Below are 16,859 nucleotides of genomic sequence, written 5' to 3' on the forward strand. Positions count from 1 at the left end.
TTGCAAAGGAGACATCTGATAAAGGCCTATTATCCAAAATATATAAAGAACTCCTAAAATTCAACAATAAGAAAACAACTCAATTAAAAATGGGCCAAAGACCTTTAAGAGACACTTCACTGAAGAAGGTATACAGATAGCAAAAAGCATGTGAAAAGATGTCATCAGGGAAATGCAAATTAAAACAATGAGCTATCACTACACACCTATTAGAATGGCTAAAATCCAGACCACTGACAATACTAAATGTTGGTGATGATGTGGAACAACAGGAATTCTCATTCACTGCTGGTGGGAATGCAAAGAGGTACAGCCACTTTGAAGATAGTTTGGCGTTTTCTTACAAAATGAAATATACTTTTACCCATATGATCCTACAATCACACTCCTCTGGTATTTACCCAAAGGAGTTGAAAACTTATGTCCACACAAAAAAACCAGCAGATGTTTGCAGCAGCATTATTCACGGTGCCAAAACCTGGAAGCCAATTAAGATGTCCTTCAGTAGATGAATGGATAAATAAACTGTGATACATCCAGACAATGAAATAGTATTCAGTGCTAAAAAGAAATGAGTTACCAACCCATGAAAAAACAAGGAGGAACCTTAAATGCACATTACAAAGTGAAAGATGCCATCCTGAAAAGGCAGAGGACTGTATGAATCCAATTATATGACATTCTGGAGAAGGGAAAACTAGAGAGACAGTAAAAACATTCAGTGGTTGTTGGGAATTGAGGGGTAGGGATAATTAGGCAGAGCACAGAGGATTTTTAGGGTAGTGAAAATTCTCTGTATGATACTATACTGATGGATACATTTCATTACACATTTGTTCAAGCTCACAGACTGTACAACACCAAGAGTGAACCCTAATGTATATACATAGTATGGAATTTGCATGATTATGATATATCAATTTAGGTTCATCAATTGTAACAAGTGTACCACTTTGTTGGAGGGGAAGTTGATCATGGGGGAGGCTAAGCATGTGTAGGGACAGGAGATACATGGAAAATCTCTGACATTCCTCTTAATTTTACTGTGAAACTAAAACTGCTCTTAAAAAAAAAGTTCGCTTTTCACAATAACGTCATTGTTTTTCTTAAAATATATGTGCACTATGAAGAATTCAAGCAACAAGTAAAATGAAGTAAAAAAAATTCTACCACTCACCCTCTCACCCTTTCATACATAGTAAACACGTAAATGGTTTAGAGTGAGCTCTTTGTATATCAAGAATATTCTTTTATTTGCTAAAATTCTTTTATTCCCTAAAGTGGAAAAAAAAAGTTTTATTCTTAAGTTAATTTTTAAAATACAGGTGAAATATGTGTTCCTTTTAAAAAGGTTATTCCTGCTAAGTTACACATAAGTCACATTTTAACAAATATCTTCCTAATAGGCCCAATACACTTTCAGTAATGGTTTTGCTTTACCTGACTATATTTTAAGTAGAAGTAACTCAGACATTTTAAAAATTGAGTGTGTTTGTCCTTTAACTTGTTCAAATAATCACTGGTCTATCAGCAAATGCTACTCAAAGGAATAATGTTCAGTAAAGAAAGACTGCTACTTACGGAAATCCTATAAATCAATCCTTTTATAAGGAGTAGGGGTATAGTGAGAAAAGCAACAGATTAAAAGTTGGAAGAACTAAGTTTACAGCTTTAATTTTTCCACTCTCTAATTGTGTGATCCTAGAGAAATCCTGACCTTTTTGAGTCTCGACAACCAAATCTTCAAACTGTTGAAGATAAATTAAATTACTTATAAGGTCTCTTTCAAGCATTAATATTCTGATTCCACTCCTAAAGAAGGCCTAGAATGATTAAGTATGGAGATCCAGGATTATGAGCAATCAAAGCCAGGAAAAAAAAAAAAAACCTGATGTATAAGGTATTATCTCTGTATGCCTATGGAGAACAGTAAAATACAGCATCAAGGTAATAAGGTGAGATACAGTAAGCAGTGGTCTACAAACTGGGTCACGCATACATACCCTGAGGAGCACCCGGGCATGGAGAGTTTCAAGGGAATTGATTTCTAGGTCTTCAACTTCCACACGTACAACTTTCTAGAACTATTCTACTGACACGTCAGTTTTCATTTACCTCCTCTCCCCTTTCACCTCTCCTCTTCTGCCCTACATAAATCTCTACAAGTCCTGAAACTTACTGCGGAGCTGGAGGCCTAACAACAGCTGAGGAGCCAAAAGGAGAGCTGCAAATATTAATGCTGAAAAAGTTAATTGCTCTCCAGACTGGCTATCAAATTTTTTTTTTCAAATCAAGTGGTCACCAGCTCTTATTTCCATGAAAATGGAAGGAGAACCAAATCCATTTGCTACTTGAGAAAGCCTTAAAAGTATTTTTGATTGTGGACTCAAAAGAATGGGTGATACTGTTAAAATAAAGCACTCTTTATTATCATCTACGAAATTTGTGGACAAGTTTTCTCAATACTTTAAAGTAAAAAAGGAAGAGAATCAGTGCAGAACCTCATCTTTTCTAATAATACTTATAAATGGATAAAATAGATTTCTAAATGATTTAAAATAAAATGCATTTCCAATTAAAATTTTACTATTTAATACTTATTAAATTTAATAACTCACATGTTGTTTTGACTGTCCACTGGTTATCACTGTATTGGTAACTCAATCCCCAATAAATGTGACACAGCCTTACAGACACAGGAAATGTCAAATGTTTTAAATTATAACTGTTTTTGCATACAACTCAGAAGAACTGGGTGACACTGCTTAAGTGCTTTCTATTTCCATCTACTACATTAATGAATGAATTTACTTTTGTTGTAGAAAAGTATGACACTGTGATAAAACGCTTTCAAGTATAAAAGAATACATTAGGATAAGAGTATGTAGAGACTGTCAAACAGAAATGAGTTCAAAGAGAAAAATAAGGAATGTAAAGATTCTGTTAAAATTAAGAGCTTGCTCACATTTTATTAAAACAGATGATGGGGATACCAAATTTTAAAAATTTCCCTGGATGTATTTAAAACTGTGATTTACATAATACACCAAAATCTACATCATTTACAAATACACTTGGAAGAAAAATTCTAGATACGTGAGAAGGTATCCAGTTTTTTGTGGGTTTTTTCCTCTAGTTCTTCAAAGGGATCTGTGAGCAAAAAATATTTGAAAACCCTTGTAGTAGAAGTCAAAATATGTCATTAGTCTTAACCTTCATCCTAAGATACTGCCTACTGGACACCCCAGCCTGGAGGACTCCCAGACACTTGAACTCAACATATTTAAAAAGTAAACTTATAATGTACTCCACCGCCCTCCCCCAACCCTCCACACACATGCACAAAAGAGGAAAAGAAGAAATATAAAACCTGCCTCTTCTTCCTTTTGTATTATTACTAGCTTCATGATCTACCTGGTCTCCCAAATTTAAAAGGTGAAGTTTTTGTTTGTTTGTTTGTAACCTCTCAAATCAAATCAGTTCCGAGGACCTAATTCCTGACTTCCTATCTCTATTCCTTCCACCACTGCCGCTGTTCAAGATCTCTTCATGCGCTGTCATCAGACAGCTCTTCTTTAAAACAATAACTATACTTACATTTACTTCCCAACATCCCCCATGGAGAGTGAAGCTACTTTATCATTATCAGAGCGATACAAAAACACCTGTCATGCATACAGCTGAGGTACGCAAAGAATTATAGAATCATGAAGTCAGACAGAACCAGAAAAGTCAAACCCCTTGACAAGAACCTCATCCAAGTATCTTTCGGGAATTTTTAATCTCATGAGGCAGTGTACTTCCTCTCTGGACATCTCTGTCAGAAATCTGGGCCCAAATACAACTTGTTTGACTTTTTCTAGGATTATTGTAGTTAAAACGGAGATTCACGTTAAAAGAAGAACACGTAAAATTGCACAAAATGCTAAACAAAAAGTTAAAAATTACTTATAATTTCAGCATCCACAGATGGCTTCAGTTAGCATTTTGGGATATATATTGGCTTTTTGTCCTTTTGCAATCATGCACAGTATGTGAATATGTATATATTTTGTGATTTAATTTTAAACAAAATCGGGATAAATCTGTAAATACCCTGAGGTATTTTTTGTTTGCTAGCTTAATGCTGTAAGCAATTCTTCATGCAATTAAATATTCTTCAAATTCTTCCAAGTATTTTAGTGGGTACACAATACAGAAATAGTAGAAAATACTAAAATTTATTTAGCCATTTGTAAACTATTTACACTATACATACTTTATAAATTCTTCAATGCATTTTAGTGGTCTCACAATATAAAAATAAATACCATATACTCACAATAAGAAATACTATAGTTAATTTAACCATTTATAAATTATTTGTTTTCAATTTTTCAGTGATAAATACATGATGAATATCCTTGAAGATCATTAATCTTTATCTACATTTCTAGTTATTTGCTCAGGACAGATACCCAAAAGTAAATTATCAGGCAAAAGTATTAATTTTCTAAGTATTACTTTTGCCAAATTACTTTTCAGAAAACGTAAAACAATTAGACTCTACTAGCATTACATGAGTATAATCTTCAAGCTATACACTCATTTTTTTTTTAAATTTGTCAATCTGAAAGCAAAAATCAGTATCATTCTTTTAACCTGCATTTCTTTTATTACTAGTGTGCTTAAACACAAGATCTCCCTTTCTACTTCTATTGTTTCTACCTATTGGTACTCATCTACCCTCTGAGGTAACATCCTTTTTCCACACAGTAAGAGGAAGTAGAAGAGAACACATGGGCTTTAGGGTCAGAAGGACCCAGAGTTTAATCCATTTCCAGTACCTAGTTGTGTGGCCTCGGACAAGTGACAACTTTAAGCTTGGATTTCTTCCTGTATATTAGCAACTGACCTCACAAAGTAGGAAAGGGGTATGTATAGCAATCAAGAACATACAACCAATCAAAACCTAAATTAATCCTCTTCTCCTCTCTCTCACTCACATGGCAATCCTTCAAATACTGGAAGACAGCAACGCTCCACCATCTCTCACCTCACCAAGCATTCCCCACCTCCATTCCCACCCCTCCTGGCCCAAAACCTGAGTCTTTTTTCTCCAGACTAAGTGTCTCCAATTTCTTCAGTCACCTGTCAAACAATACAGTTTTCAAATCACCTCACCACCCTGGTCACTATCTTCAGAGTCTGATTTAGCTTAATCATCTCCTCCTAGAACATGGCATCTAGAACAAAATATTCCAGATATGGTTTGAAAAGACCAGAGCGAAGGTTATCATGTCAAACAATCGTCTCCAATCATCAAAGGTGTTTTCTTTATCAAGATCCAGGAAGCAACAAAATCTATAATCCGTAAACCTAAAAGTCTAACACTATTCCACTCACCTTCACCAATGAGGGAGACAAGTTTGACAATAAGGGTGTGGAACATGGTGGGCTCTTCTCCAAGATCTTGCCTGATGCCTCAGACAAGCGATTTAACTTGCCTGTAAGCTCAGTTTACTTACTTCTTGGTAAAAATGGGATTTAATGTCTCTAAGCTCAGTTTACTCTCTCCTTGGTCAACATGAGAGTACTGCCGATTATCTCATAAAGTAATCTTTTGTAAAGATTCAAAACATCAATTACAGTATCTGGCATGTGGGAGGTCCTCAATAAATGGAAACAAGTAATTATAATTAATACTGAAGCAAGACTACTGCATCTTTGTTAAGCACTGTTTACCAAGTACTTTACATGGTCCTGAGCTAGAGTTTGGTCTACTCAAAACTTCGAGGAACAGAGTAGGTTTTGCCGAAATTTAGTTATCTGATTGATAATTTTTCTTCCCCAAATTATGCCCTGCCTTTGCCCTCTCCTCCCTCTAGCCGTCATCTTCAGAAAGCGAAGAGCCATCCCTACCAGCAGGTGGAGGCATGGAGCAATAATCCAAAATTCCTACTCAAAATTATAAGCAAGAGACTGATGTCAACCACAGGATCAGTGGCCTAGATCCCTTCAGAAGGCTTCCTGCCAGCACCAAAATGAAGCCCCGCAAGCTTAGAAGGCTCATCTACAAATACAGTTTTTATTCCTTTCCTCACATACTGATTGCATGAACACCTACACCTGCATGCAACCATGCAAAAAGTATCATTTACTTGTGAATAATCTTTTGAAAGGCATATTTGGCAACAATGTAAAAATTAATGGTCCACCTTATTTTCAGGCAAGAACAGGCCATTTAAGTGTGGAAGAGAATATACACTTAATTTTCTCTCAATTCAAAATAATTACAAAATATGAGCAATTTGTAGCCAGAAAAAAATATTTTGAGTTGTTTTTAAATTAGAAGATTAAAAATTAATTGCTGAAGTTTTCTGGAGTGGCCAAGGGGAATGTAAGAATGTCCAGAAAACTTCCACTAAAGATACTGAGTCGAGAGACTTCTAACAAAATTAGAAAGATTTTACAGCCACACAACGAATGGGATACACACAGGCTCCAGTACAGAAAAAGAAGAAAATTAAATTCATTAAGAGGATCTGCATGCAATGAGGGTTCTTTTTTTTTGTTTTTTGTTTTTTTGTTTGTTTTTGTTTTTGTTTTTGTTTTTGTTTTTTTTCGGTATGCGGGCCTCTCACTGCTGTGGCCTCTCCCATTGCGGAGCACAGGCTCCGGACGCGCAGGCCTAGTGGCCATGGCTCACGGGCTTAGTTGCTCCGCGGCATGTGGGATCCTCCCGGACCAGGGCACGAACCCGTGTCTCCTGCATCGGCAGGCGGATTCTCAACCACTGCGCCACCAGGGAAGCCCCAATGAGGGTTCTTTATCATCTAAATTTCCTAGGTGTCTTTATGACTATTAATGATCCCAGACAAAAACTGAGTTAAGCTAAACTTTGTCCGTTTCCCTTTCTTCAGCTCTCTTCTTCCAAGCCAGTCTCTATATCCATCCCCAGAAAAGAAATCAATCCTCTAAAACTGCTGTACTCCTTTCTGAAAAAGGAAAAAAGGAATGAAGGGAGGAAGGGAGGGAAGCAGGGAAGGGGAAAGGAAGAGTTGAAGTTTACACTAAAGTATCAGCAGAAGTCTTCTCAAACTGCCTCGAAGAGAATGGACGGTACATCCCTCTCCCTCTTTCCACCCAAAGTGGGCGCCCTAACCTTCCTAACTCCTGCAAAGAGCTTAATATTTTACTTCTCACAGGACATGTGTGTTTAAAAAAATTTTTTTGAGTAGACAGTATGTACAATGGACAGAACTCTAGGCATTGCAACAAGGCACCCAAATCTGGACCTAGGTCTAAAGCCTCTCAGCGCACATCCCACAGACTACACGTATTCCTGATGACAACTTATAAACCAGCAATTTGAACACCCTACTCCACAACCAAATCTGCAGTCCAAACACACTATAAATTTGCGTTAATATTATGTTTGAGCGTGTTATTTGAAGTATAGTATAAATACATATTTGTTCTGAAGTGTAAGCCAAAATACGGTAGTGCTGCACTTAAATCGAAATACGAAGCATTTCTGAAAACAGAAAAATGAAACCAAGGTCCCAACCAAGGGAGTGTCCTGGGAGTGGGCAGGGAGGAAGGTGTCAGGAACAGAATCACTCCCCCGTTCACCGCTGTTCACACGACCCCTGTACTGGCTTCTGAACGCGGGCTTGTGAAAAGGCAACAATTATGCTAACAATATTTGAAATGATGCCATTTACAAACTGTTATTAGATATATAAGAGCCTCCATAAATAAGCACAGGATATGCAAATGAAATGCCACAAAAGAGGTAATGCAAGTGTACAAAGAACAGCTGAGAAACTGTACACTCTTGCTCACTGCAAGTGAGAACAAACTCGGTGTACTACAGCTCATCTACTGAAGCAGTGAAACGTTTATATAAATGTTTTATAAAGTATTTATAAAATGGTTATTTAACATGTAAGTATTACAATTTAATACTATGTGACTGGAGATGGAAGAGATACGCTCATTCATCTTTGCACTGTAAAAGAAGAGAGAATTCTAGAAAGCCAAAGAGTGTCCCTACCTCTCGACCCAATCTAGTGCTTCCACTCTAAGGACTTTATCAAACTTGCATGAAGGTATTAAATGAAGTTTTGCAGCCAACAGCAACAACCTGAAAGTAGCTCTCATGTTCCGCATCCGGAGGACGTGCTACGGACGGATCAACGTGGCGTCACTACTAGCCATCATTAGGCACACTACACACCTGCTCTGCCAATACAGTAGCCACTGGCCATATGGAGCTATTTAAACAAAACTGTATTTAAAATTCAATCCCTCAGTCAAAACTAGCCGTATTTCAAGGGCTCACCTAGCTATATGGCTAGTGACTATCACCTTAGGTACTGCAGAGAACATTTCCATCATCACAGAAACTTCTTTCGATAGTGCTGATCTACAGAGCTACCTGCGCCATCCTCTCTCCTCCTCCCCTACGTGCACCCATTTACCGAGAAACGTCTTCTGAACCTTCAGGCCTTAGCCTAAGGCTCAACTACCACGTGAGGCTTCCCCTGATTTACCCAGGAAATTTAGGTAGACCTTCCTGTAGTCTCATTACAGCTTGATAACCCAGCACAAACATTACGTCACATATAAGCATACCATTTTCCCCACCACAATCCTGTAAGCTTCTTTCAAGGAGAAACTAACTTTTATCCAGGGGGCTCTGAACTGTTCTGGCACATACAGGACCTCGACAACTTGTCATAGACTTAGAACATTACCAAGGACAACAGAGATGTGGACTGTTACTACAGGTGAAAAATGCTGATGAATAAGGAAGGCAATGCTTCAAAGAAAAACTTGGTTACGTTGGCAGGCTCACAAGTGACTTTTTTTTTTTTTTTTTTTAAACTACCAATTCTTTACGTTTTCTCGGCACCTAACACAAGGAGCCTCGTTCACAGAGGCCTTCAGTAAATATTTGTGAAATAGCTTCTGGATTAAAAAAAAAAAAAGACACCAAGCATGAACCCTGTGGTAAACTGTGGACTCTGTGTGATACTGATGTGTTAGGGAGGCTTACGTACTGCTCACGTCGGGGATACTGGTGATGGGGAAGCTATGCATGTTCCAGGTGAGGGAAATCTCTGCGTGTTCCACTCAACAGTGCTGCGAACCTAAAACTGCTCTAAAAAAGTCAAGTCTATTTAAGGAAGAAGATAAAGATGCTAAATTAGAAATCAAATTTAGCTTATTATGGTATTAAAAGCATATGTTTACATGTTAGATCCCATCATTTTGTTCAATAATAATACATATCATAGATTTATGTTAAATTAAGCCTCAGATTTCTAACCCAAATAAGATTTGTTTCCAGGGCATAGAAAATCTGACTGAAATAATCCCAGGTGCGGTGTTTTGTCATGTTATCAATACACTAACTCAACTTCCATGCTTAATAAGCACCTACCCACGCAAAGCACTGTGGCCACAGCAGTGAATCAGATAATTTCTGCTCTCACAATATTTTTTTCCAAATAAGAAACGTATTTTGCAAGATAAATGTTTTTATACTCAACTATCAACAACAGATATCCCCAAAGTGGCAAAAACAGTCATCAATCATCATAAGGATACTAGTCCTTATTTTTCAAATAATTAAAAAATCTGTATTAACCATTTGAGAAAGTAGTACATGACCTGATTTAAAACAGAAAGTTAATGCTTCATTTACTTGGCATCCTTGGGAGAGTTGGTGCTCCATATAAATGAATTTTCCAGATAACTCGGGCTTGACCATTTAAACATCAGCACTTAAACTGTTCAGCATGGAGGTTTTTGTTTTTTTTTTTTTTTTTTAAAAACAGTACAAATCTTTCAACTTTAAAAAACAGACTCCATTAAATACTATTTTGACTAATGTCAAAAACATAACTGTGTTGTATAGCACTCAAGATGCCAAACTTTATGTCCTTTTTAAAAGTTTTTGGCTTTGAAGAGCGTTTCTTTTGATCCCGAGCTTTTGGTGCCTCAGCTGTCAACTTTTGCTGCTATCAGTACGAACCGGACTCTAGCAGCCTCCCATCCCCCTTCAAATCTGCTGCTACTTGGAGAACGAGTTTGTCAGAATTTTGCCTAAAACACACTGGCTTCGAGAGGATCTCCAAATCTACGTAGGTTGCTCAGAGTCTTTGCTTACTTCCTGAATCTGTTAAAGTCTGGAGAGCCAAGTTTTGGATAAAAGAGTTACTGCTCTACCTGGATGAAAGTCCTTTCGTGGATGTCCTATTTTCAACTGATGCTCAGTCAGAGATAACTTCATTAGCCATTCACTCATTCAACCAATATTACTAAGTCCCTACTAAGAACTGGGCTCCCATATTACAATGACAATTAAAAAGACTGCTAGTTGTGAACATATTTTAAAATACAAGTACTCTAATATAAATAACTGTTCTACTTAGTGCCTCAGGGAAAAAAAAGGAAAAAGAAAACCAGATTTCTTAAAGTCTTTTAAATGAAACTATAAAACCACCCAAACTTCTTATAATTCCTGTAACTTAAGGCTTAGAAACTGAAGATTCAAGGGTAAAGAAAGCTTTTGATTTAACCAAATATTTACTTTATACAGCTCTGAGTAAGATTCCAAGATTTTCTACCTCTTTTTCAGTCTATTACAAATTCCCATCTGGCCCTAAAGAAATCACTAGGACATATGTTTTAGTATTAAATGATAAAGTCTTGATAATGATAAATATACCCATTCAGCATCATGGTAAGTATACTGTCATTTTAATATGTGCATCGCTAATTTGAAAAAAGTGTTTGTTCAGGAAAACATCTGTCCAAGTTTTCAGAAGTTCCTATACACTTCACTTTGGGGTACAAACAATTTCTTTTAAGTTTTAATAGTAAGTATGGTGTGACTATACAATATTTGCTTTATCTGCCAATCATATTTTTAAAATTCCATTACCCACTTAAATCTAAGGCTAGGAAAGGAGTCAAGAAGGAATGGAGCTTAAAGTTGGTCTCTGTGGATTAATTAAGACATCAGGTAAACTCCCTGGCATCAGCCTTACTTGTTTTAACTACCTTGGAATCTCCCATCTCATTCACTTTCTCCTTGGGGAGCACAAGTAACTTTATTCACACTTCATAATTTTACAAATGATTACTGATTGCCTTGGTTATTTAGACTGAACCAGAAATGCGTATTAGTCATGTGCTGCTGATATATATGAAAAAGTTACTACCATTAAAAACCTTTTTAATGCATTAGTATCTCTTCAGTATTAAATTTGGAACCTGAAAATGCTTTAAGCAGTACTGTAAAGGCAGATCACGGACCTAACTTTAAAAGTAACTATGTAGCATTATTTTTAGATGTCACTTAATATTATAGTAATCTTTACAAGTTGGCTCTGACCTCATTAGCATACCACCTTGTCCTGTCAAAGAAGTCTGATTTTAAATAAAAACAATTCACAGAGAAACCCAAATATAGGCTACTGTTCTCTCTCTACAAACAATTTAGGCAAAGAAGCAAATGGCAAATATTTACTGGACACACCTACTATAAGTAAATCTCTATCGGGTGTATCCACATTACCAGTAAAAAACAAAAGAAATACCGGGCTCAAGATATTTACAATATAATAGGAGAGAAAAACATATACCCCCATAAAAGAAGCTAATATTAATCAACAGGAAAAATAAATATACGTGATTTTAAAAGTGATCGTGAACATGTGACGTTCTGGCAGCAGAAACAGAGGGCACTCAGTTCAAAGGTAAACAAAACAAAATTCTTCTAACCTCCCTATTTTAAATCCGGCATCAAAATCAGCCAGAAGCAGAAGCTGGGCCAACAGCATCACCATAGAAAAAACAAAACATGAAATTCTCAGGGGCAACCGGTATTGGACCATTCAAAACAAAGTCTTCCTATGAGTGCTCCATCAGTAGTTTTTCTCTTAAAACCTCCTTCTCAAATTAAAAACAAAACTGGTTCCTGGCTATCAACTTTACGAAAACCGAAGCTTCGAGGAAGCACTCTGGAGACCGATACCACTTAGGGTCCATCCACATCATCGAAGGAGTCGGGGAGAAGAGCAACCGGGAATCGGCCTATTGTTCGGAGGACCGCAGGACGGTCCGAGCACCGCAGGGCGCGCGGGAGCTGCGGGAGGCGAGGCGCGCACCCAGCACAGGTGTGTGGGCGTGAGGGTGGCCAGGTGTGCCCAGGGCCACCGCCGACGGAGAGAGTCCCAACGTCCAGACCGAGACGTCGAGAAAGGGAGGAAGACGAAGTCATGCCAGAGTCTTAAGCCGCTGAGCACGGAGGGGGGCGGGCCTGGGAAGGGTCTGCAGGGCTCCCAGAGCCCACCCGGGTCCAGGCTTGAGCAGGCCGGGGGGCTGAAGCCCCGAGGGTCAAGGAAAAGGCTCTCGAATCGAGGGGCCAGACTAGGAATCCCCGCACAATGGGCAGTGCTGGATCTGGGGTGAACGGCGAGGACTGGGGATTAGGAGTCGCGGAGGTTAAGCCAGGTGGGAGGGGGGAAACAACAGAGAAGCCCCCAGGCGTGGGCACCCGGTGGCGGCGTTTACCTGTGAGAGCTGCCGGGGATTGGGGCAGCCGAAGAGCGCGGAGCTGGAGCTGAAGCTGATGGCCCCTCGGCGGCTGAGGACGTGCTGGGGGACCGGCCTGTCCAGGGGCAGCACCGGCAGCTGGTAACATACTTCCATTGAATACGCCCGCCCTGCCCCCGCGCGGCGCCCGCCCTGCCGCGGCCGCCGGCCCCTGCGCTGGGAAGGGGCCGCGGCTCGGGGGCGACGGGCCGAGACGGGGGCAGGGAGGGCGGGCGTCGACCCCGGGCCGGGAAGCCGCGCTCACGCCTCCCCCACCCCAACACTCCACCCGGGTTGCCGGCGGTAAGGCGCTGCGGCGGCCGCGGCGACGGTTACGAAGAGCAGCGCGCGCCCGGCTCCGGGGTGCAAGCGGGGGCAGCACAAGCCAAGTCGGAGGGGGAACCCCGGCGCCGCCAGGCTCTTCGGCCGAGAGGAGAGGGTCCGGGGCCAGCGGCGCAGGAGCGGAGCAAGGACAGAGCAAAGCGGTGCAAGAAAAGACTGCTGGAGCCAGCGGCGAGACCCAGGGCGCGCGGGGATCGGGTGCAGCCACCAGCTCCGGCCGCCGCCGCCGCCGCCGCCGCCGCGGTCCTGCCCCTCCCCTCCCCTCCCCCGGAGCCTGACTTCACTCCGCCGCCAGCGCGAGCCCGGCGTAATTCACACTTTGCAGCCGCGGACCCTGGGCCAACCACCGCCGCCGCCACCGTGACGTCACGACGCTGCGCCGCAGGCCCCGCGCCGCCGCAGCGTCCAGGGAGACCGGCTAGCAGCGGAGGGGTTGAGCCGCCCTCCTCCTGTGCTGCACCTTGGAGCTGTCACCGTCCTCTCCCGCTTCACGCTGCCCTCCTCCCCCACCAATCCTCGTCCTGCAGGCCCCCCAGCCAAGGCGCGTGCGCAGGAGGCCCCACCGTTTGGGGACATTCCCCTTATCGCTAAACTCTGGCATTCGGGCGCGCTGAGGGTGTGGGGTGGGCTCAGCCTACACTAGAGGCGCGGTTCCGGTTTTTCGGCTCCAAAAACCCAAAGCACGCGGCCCACTCGCCGCGCTCAGCCGCAACCGCGGAGTCACCGCCGTGTTTCCCTCCTCGAATTCCCATTCTTGGGCTTCGCTCGGGACCGCTGCGGCAGTGACGTCAGCGGGCCGCGCGGGCACCGTCCTCCCCGCTACGTCACTGCCAGACCCCGGCGGGGTCGGGCTGGGCGCTCCCCTGGCAGGTGCGGCCCCGGGGCCGTCCCAGGCGGAGGGGCCCAGAGCGGAGCCGAGAGCGCGGGCGTGGGGAGGGAACACCGAGACTGAGAAAGAAGAAGTGAGAGTATGCACTGGAAAATATGAGAAGGGAAGGATGAAAATGAGAAGCCAGAGAGGAAAAGGAGACTGCATGCCCTTTTACCAAAAGTGTTTTCGTTTCTTGGCTTTGATTTGTAGAAGGCAGGAGAAAATAACTCTTGACATGGTTTGTAAATTGCAGGTTCATTTTGTCACATTTCTTCCCAAACCATCAAAGCTTTTCAGCTGCAACCCTTTGTTTCAAGTGCATTCCAACCTCTGGGACATCAGCCTGAACAAGCTTTCCCCTGCTGGCAAAATTGTTGATTTGGCTCTGCTTTCAGGTCACCCAAGCTTCCACTTCTGTGCTATGACCTGCCACTGGCAAGGTGGCAGGTCTCTGAAAGTACTGCATAGCCAGTACCGATCAGATCAGGTAACGTGCTCTTATCCCATAAATCAACAGAAGTCTACAAGACCTTTTATCGTCTTTCCATGACATGTTTCTTTCATATCACAAAACTTTCTACCTTCTCGTGGGCATTTTTCTACTTGTCTGCTCTCTAAATGTGGTTTCATGGATTTTTATCTTCACTAGATGGTAAGCTTCCCTTCAGCGCAACTGTTACCAACCGGGGTTCTTGTACACATTACTCAGAGGCCAGACGGGAAGGTCAAGCAAGGCTTTATTGGGCCTCTTGCTACTGCAGGAGGGAGTGAAAACAAGTAACAGGTTCCCTTGCTAACTGGGCGGGCGGGGGAAGCGGGGAGGTCCTGAGCTGGTCCCTTCGATGGGGTGAGGGAGGGAAGGATCCTGGGGTTGTGATGGGGCGGGTGGCTTAGGTAGTCTACCCACCCCTTTGACAGTGTTGTGTGCAGTACCCTGCTTTTGCTCCAGACACCTCAGAAGTGGCAGGTGGGTTTTTGGTCTTTTTGTAGCTTGTTGTTCATAATTTGCCCCAGCTGTGTATGCATGAATTTACTTTTAGTCCCTTATTGTTTCTTTGTATTCTCTTGCTTGAGGAGCTGTTGGTCCAGGTGTAAGCACTGCAGCAGAGGGTCCCAGGTCCCAGCCTGTCTCCCAACAACTGACCCAATTCATCTTTGAAACCCTAATTACTCCCACGACGTCTAGCAGACTTGGGCACCCTCTGTATATTTGTGATTAAGCTGAGTTCTCCCTCGTATTTACATCTGACAAAAACCCCATGAGGTAATAATTTCTAAATTGAAAGGAGGCTCAGGGAAACATGACTTGCCTTAGATCTTCCACAGATAAATGGCAGAACTTACCTCAAATAATGTCTGAACTCTGTGTTCATCTAAACACCCAGAAAGCAGTATTGGTGTGATATCAGACAGTATATGCCAAGTAACTTTGTCATATTTAATAACATCTAAGAGACTTGATGAAATCATTTAACAAGACTCAGATCTCCCTCAGCAGAGTGGAGAGCTAACATTTACTATGCACCCACTGTGAACTGTGATAGGTATTCTATATAGTGTTTAACTTAGCCCTGTGCAACAGCTGCAAAAGTAAAAACTTGATCCCAACTCTAGAGATGGGGAATCGGGTTTCGAGGCCATAAATCATTTGTGCCACTGTACTCTGTTCTGTATGATTTCAGAGCCACGCATTTCCACCACACCGTGTGGTTGCTCAAGACCAGAACTTCAGCTGTTTCCAGTGTTCTTTACTGTATTGGAGAGTGTATTAGGGTTCTTCGGAAAAGCAGAACCTATAGAGTATATACAGAGCCAGTGAGAGAGAGCTAGGGAGAGAGAGGGAGAGCAAGATTGATTTGCCACACGTGTTCCTCCTCCAGAGGGCAGAGAAGCTGGAGAAGCTGCCCCCTTGCCAGTGAGGAGAGCCAGTGGGTCACGTGCAAAATCACAGTGGGGCCTGGGACCCTGCAGGGACCTTTCAAGTGTAATGGCTGGTGCTTCACTTCCACTTTTTAATTCTTTCGCAAATTTCTATTGTGGCCAACCATAACCAAAACTATAAAAGGAAGAGAATTCTGGGAGATGTAGTTCCAACTTAGCTAAGCTGTCAGGACATAACCACCCCAGTCCAACACTTGCCAACTTGACATCCATACACACTCTTTTAATTGTACTTAATTTTCAAATAAAGATGATAGCAAAATAATGCCTCTGTCCATATGATGCAACTCTCTTTCATATAACCCAAAACAGCTCCCTCCTTCCCCAAGAGGATGGAATCTTTGAGTGATGTTAATTCCTCTTCTTGACGAGTCACAGTATGTACCTTGGCTATCCTATAACTTATATACTAAGATATAAGTTTACCTACTGTTACCACGTCAACAAAATGTGTTAATGAGAGAGGAGTAAAAGAGAATAATTGGTTAATAAATACACAGATTCACATCAAAATTAGGAAAAATGCTCAGAACTATTACAGTCCTTGTATCTGTAACTGACAACATTCGTAATTACTATTTATAACTATTTTCTTGTTCCCGTGACCTGTCTCATATCCTGTTTGCCTTCAGCAAGCATCTCAGCTGAAAATGATGTGGTCACTCCACTTGCCTTGTGGAGTGACCCAAACCTTCATTCCTAAAGGATCTGGGCCAGGAGAGGTTCCACTGCAATCGGTAAAAGTATTCTTGGTTGTGGTTCTCCACTGTCATAACACGGAGCGTTGGAGTATTAAGACTAAGCAGCACCCCCCAAAGAATCTCCTGCATTCCAGCCATATTCCTCCCTTCTCCCGTTGTGTAGCAACAACTCAAAATCTGCTTAGTAGCCAGGGTCAGTCACCCCAGGTAGTAGAGCAACCCCTGTCTTTGCATGTTGGTTAACGAGCGCAAGGCCCCCAATGGCCAAGTGGCAGTCTCAGCTTCCAGTTTAACTGAACTCTTACTGTGTACCCTGGGGGGAAACATTCTTCTTTGAGGACAAAGACCTCTTTGGGCTCTGGACCAGGAGAGCCCAAAGCGGCAGGAATGGGAAGCAAAATTTTGCACTAGGG

At 41.9% G+C, this 16,859-nt stretch overlaps 1 protein-coding gene across 3 annotated transcripts in view; it reads right to left on the reverse strand.

The window, feature by feature from the left end:
- Positions 1 to 13,702, reverse strand: part of PDE7A (phosphodiesterase 7A) — a 111,393-nt gene extending 97,691 nt beyond the window's left edge. For 2 of the 3 annotated variants that reach the window (XM_067017939.1, XM_059042626.2), the window contains exon 1: positions 12,571 to 12,753. In XM_067017939.1, coding sequence (XP_066874040.1) covers positions 12,571 to 12,708 — 138 coding nt within the window. In that variant the 5' untranslated portion in view covers positions 12,709 to 12,753. Of the gene's footprint in view, positions 1 to 12,570; positions 12,754 to 13,571 lie in introns of those variants that run through there. The other variant, XM_067017938.1, reaches the window with a different exon arrangement.
- Between the last annotated feature and the right edge of the window lie 3,157 nt (positions 13,703 to 16,859).

This window comes from Kogia breviceps, chromosome 17 (genome assembly GCF_026419965.1).
Source record: "Kogia breviceps isolate mKogBre1 chromosome 17, mKogBre1 haplotype 1, whole genome shotgun sequence".
NCBI classification, from domain to species: domain Eukaryota; kingdom Metazoa; phylum Chordata; class Mammalia; order Artiodactyla; family Physeteridae; genus Kogia; species Kogia breviceps.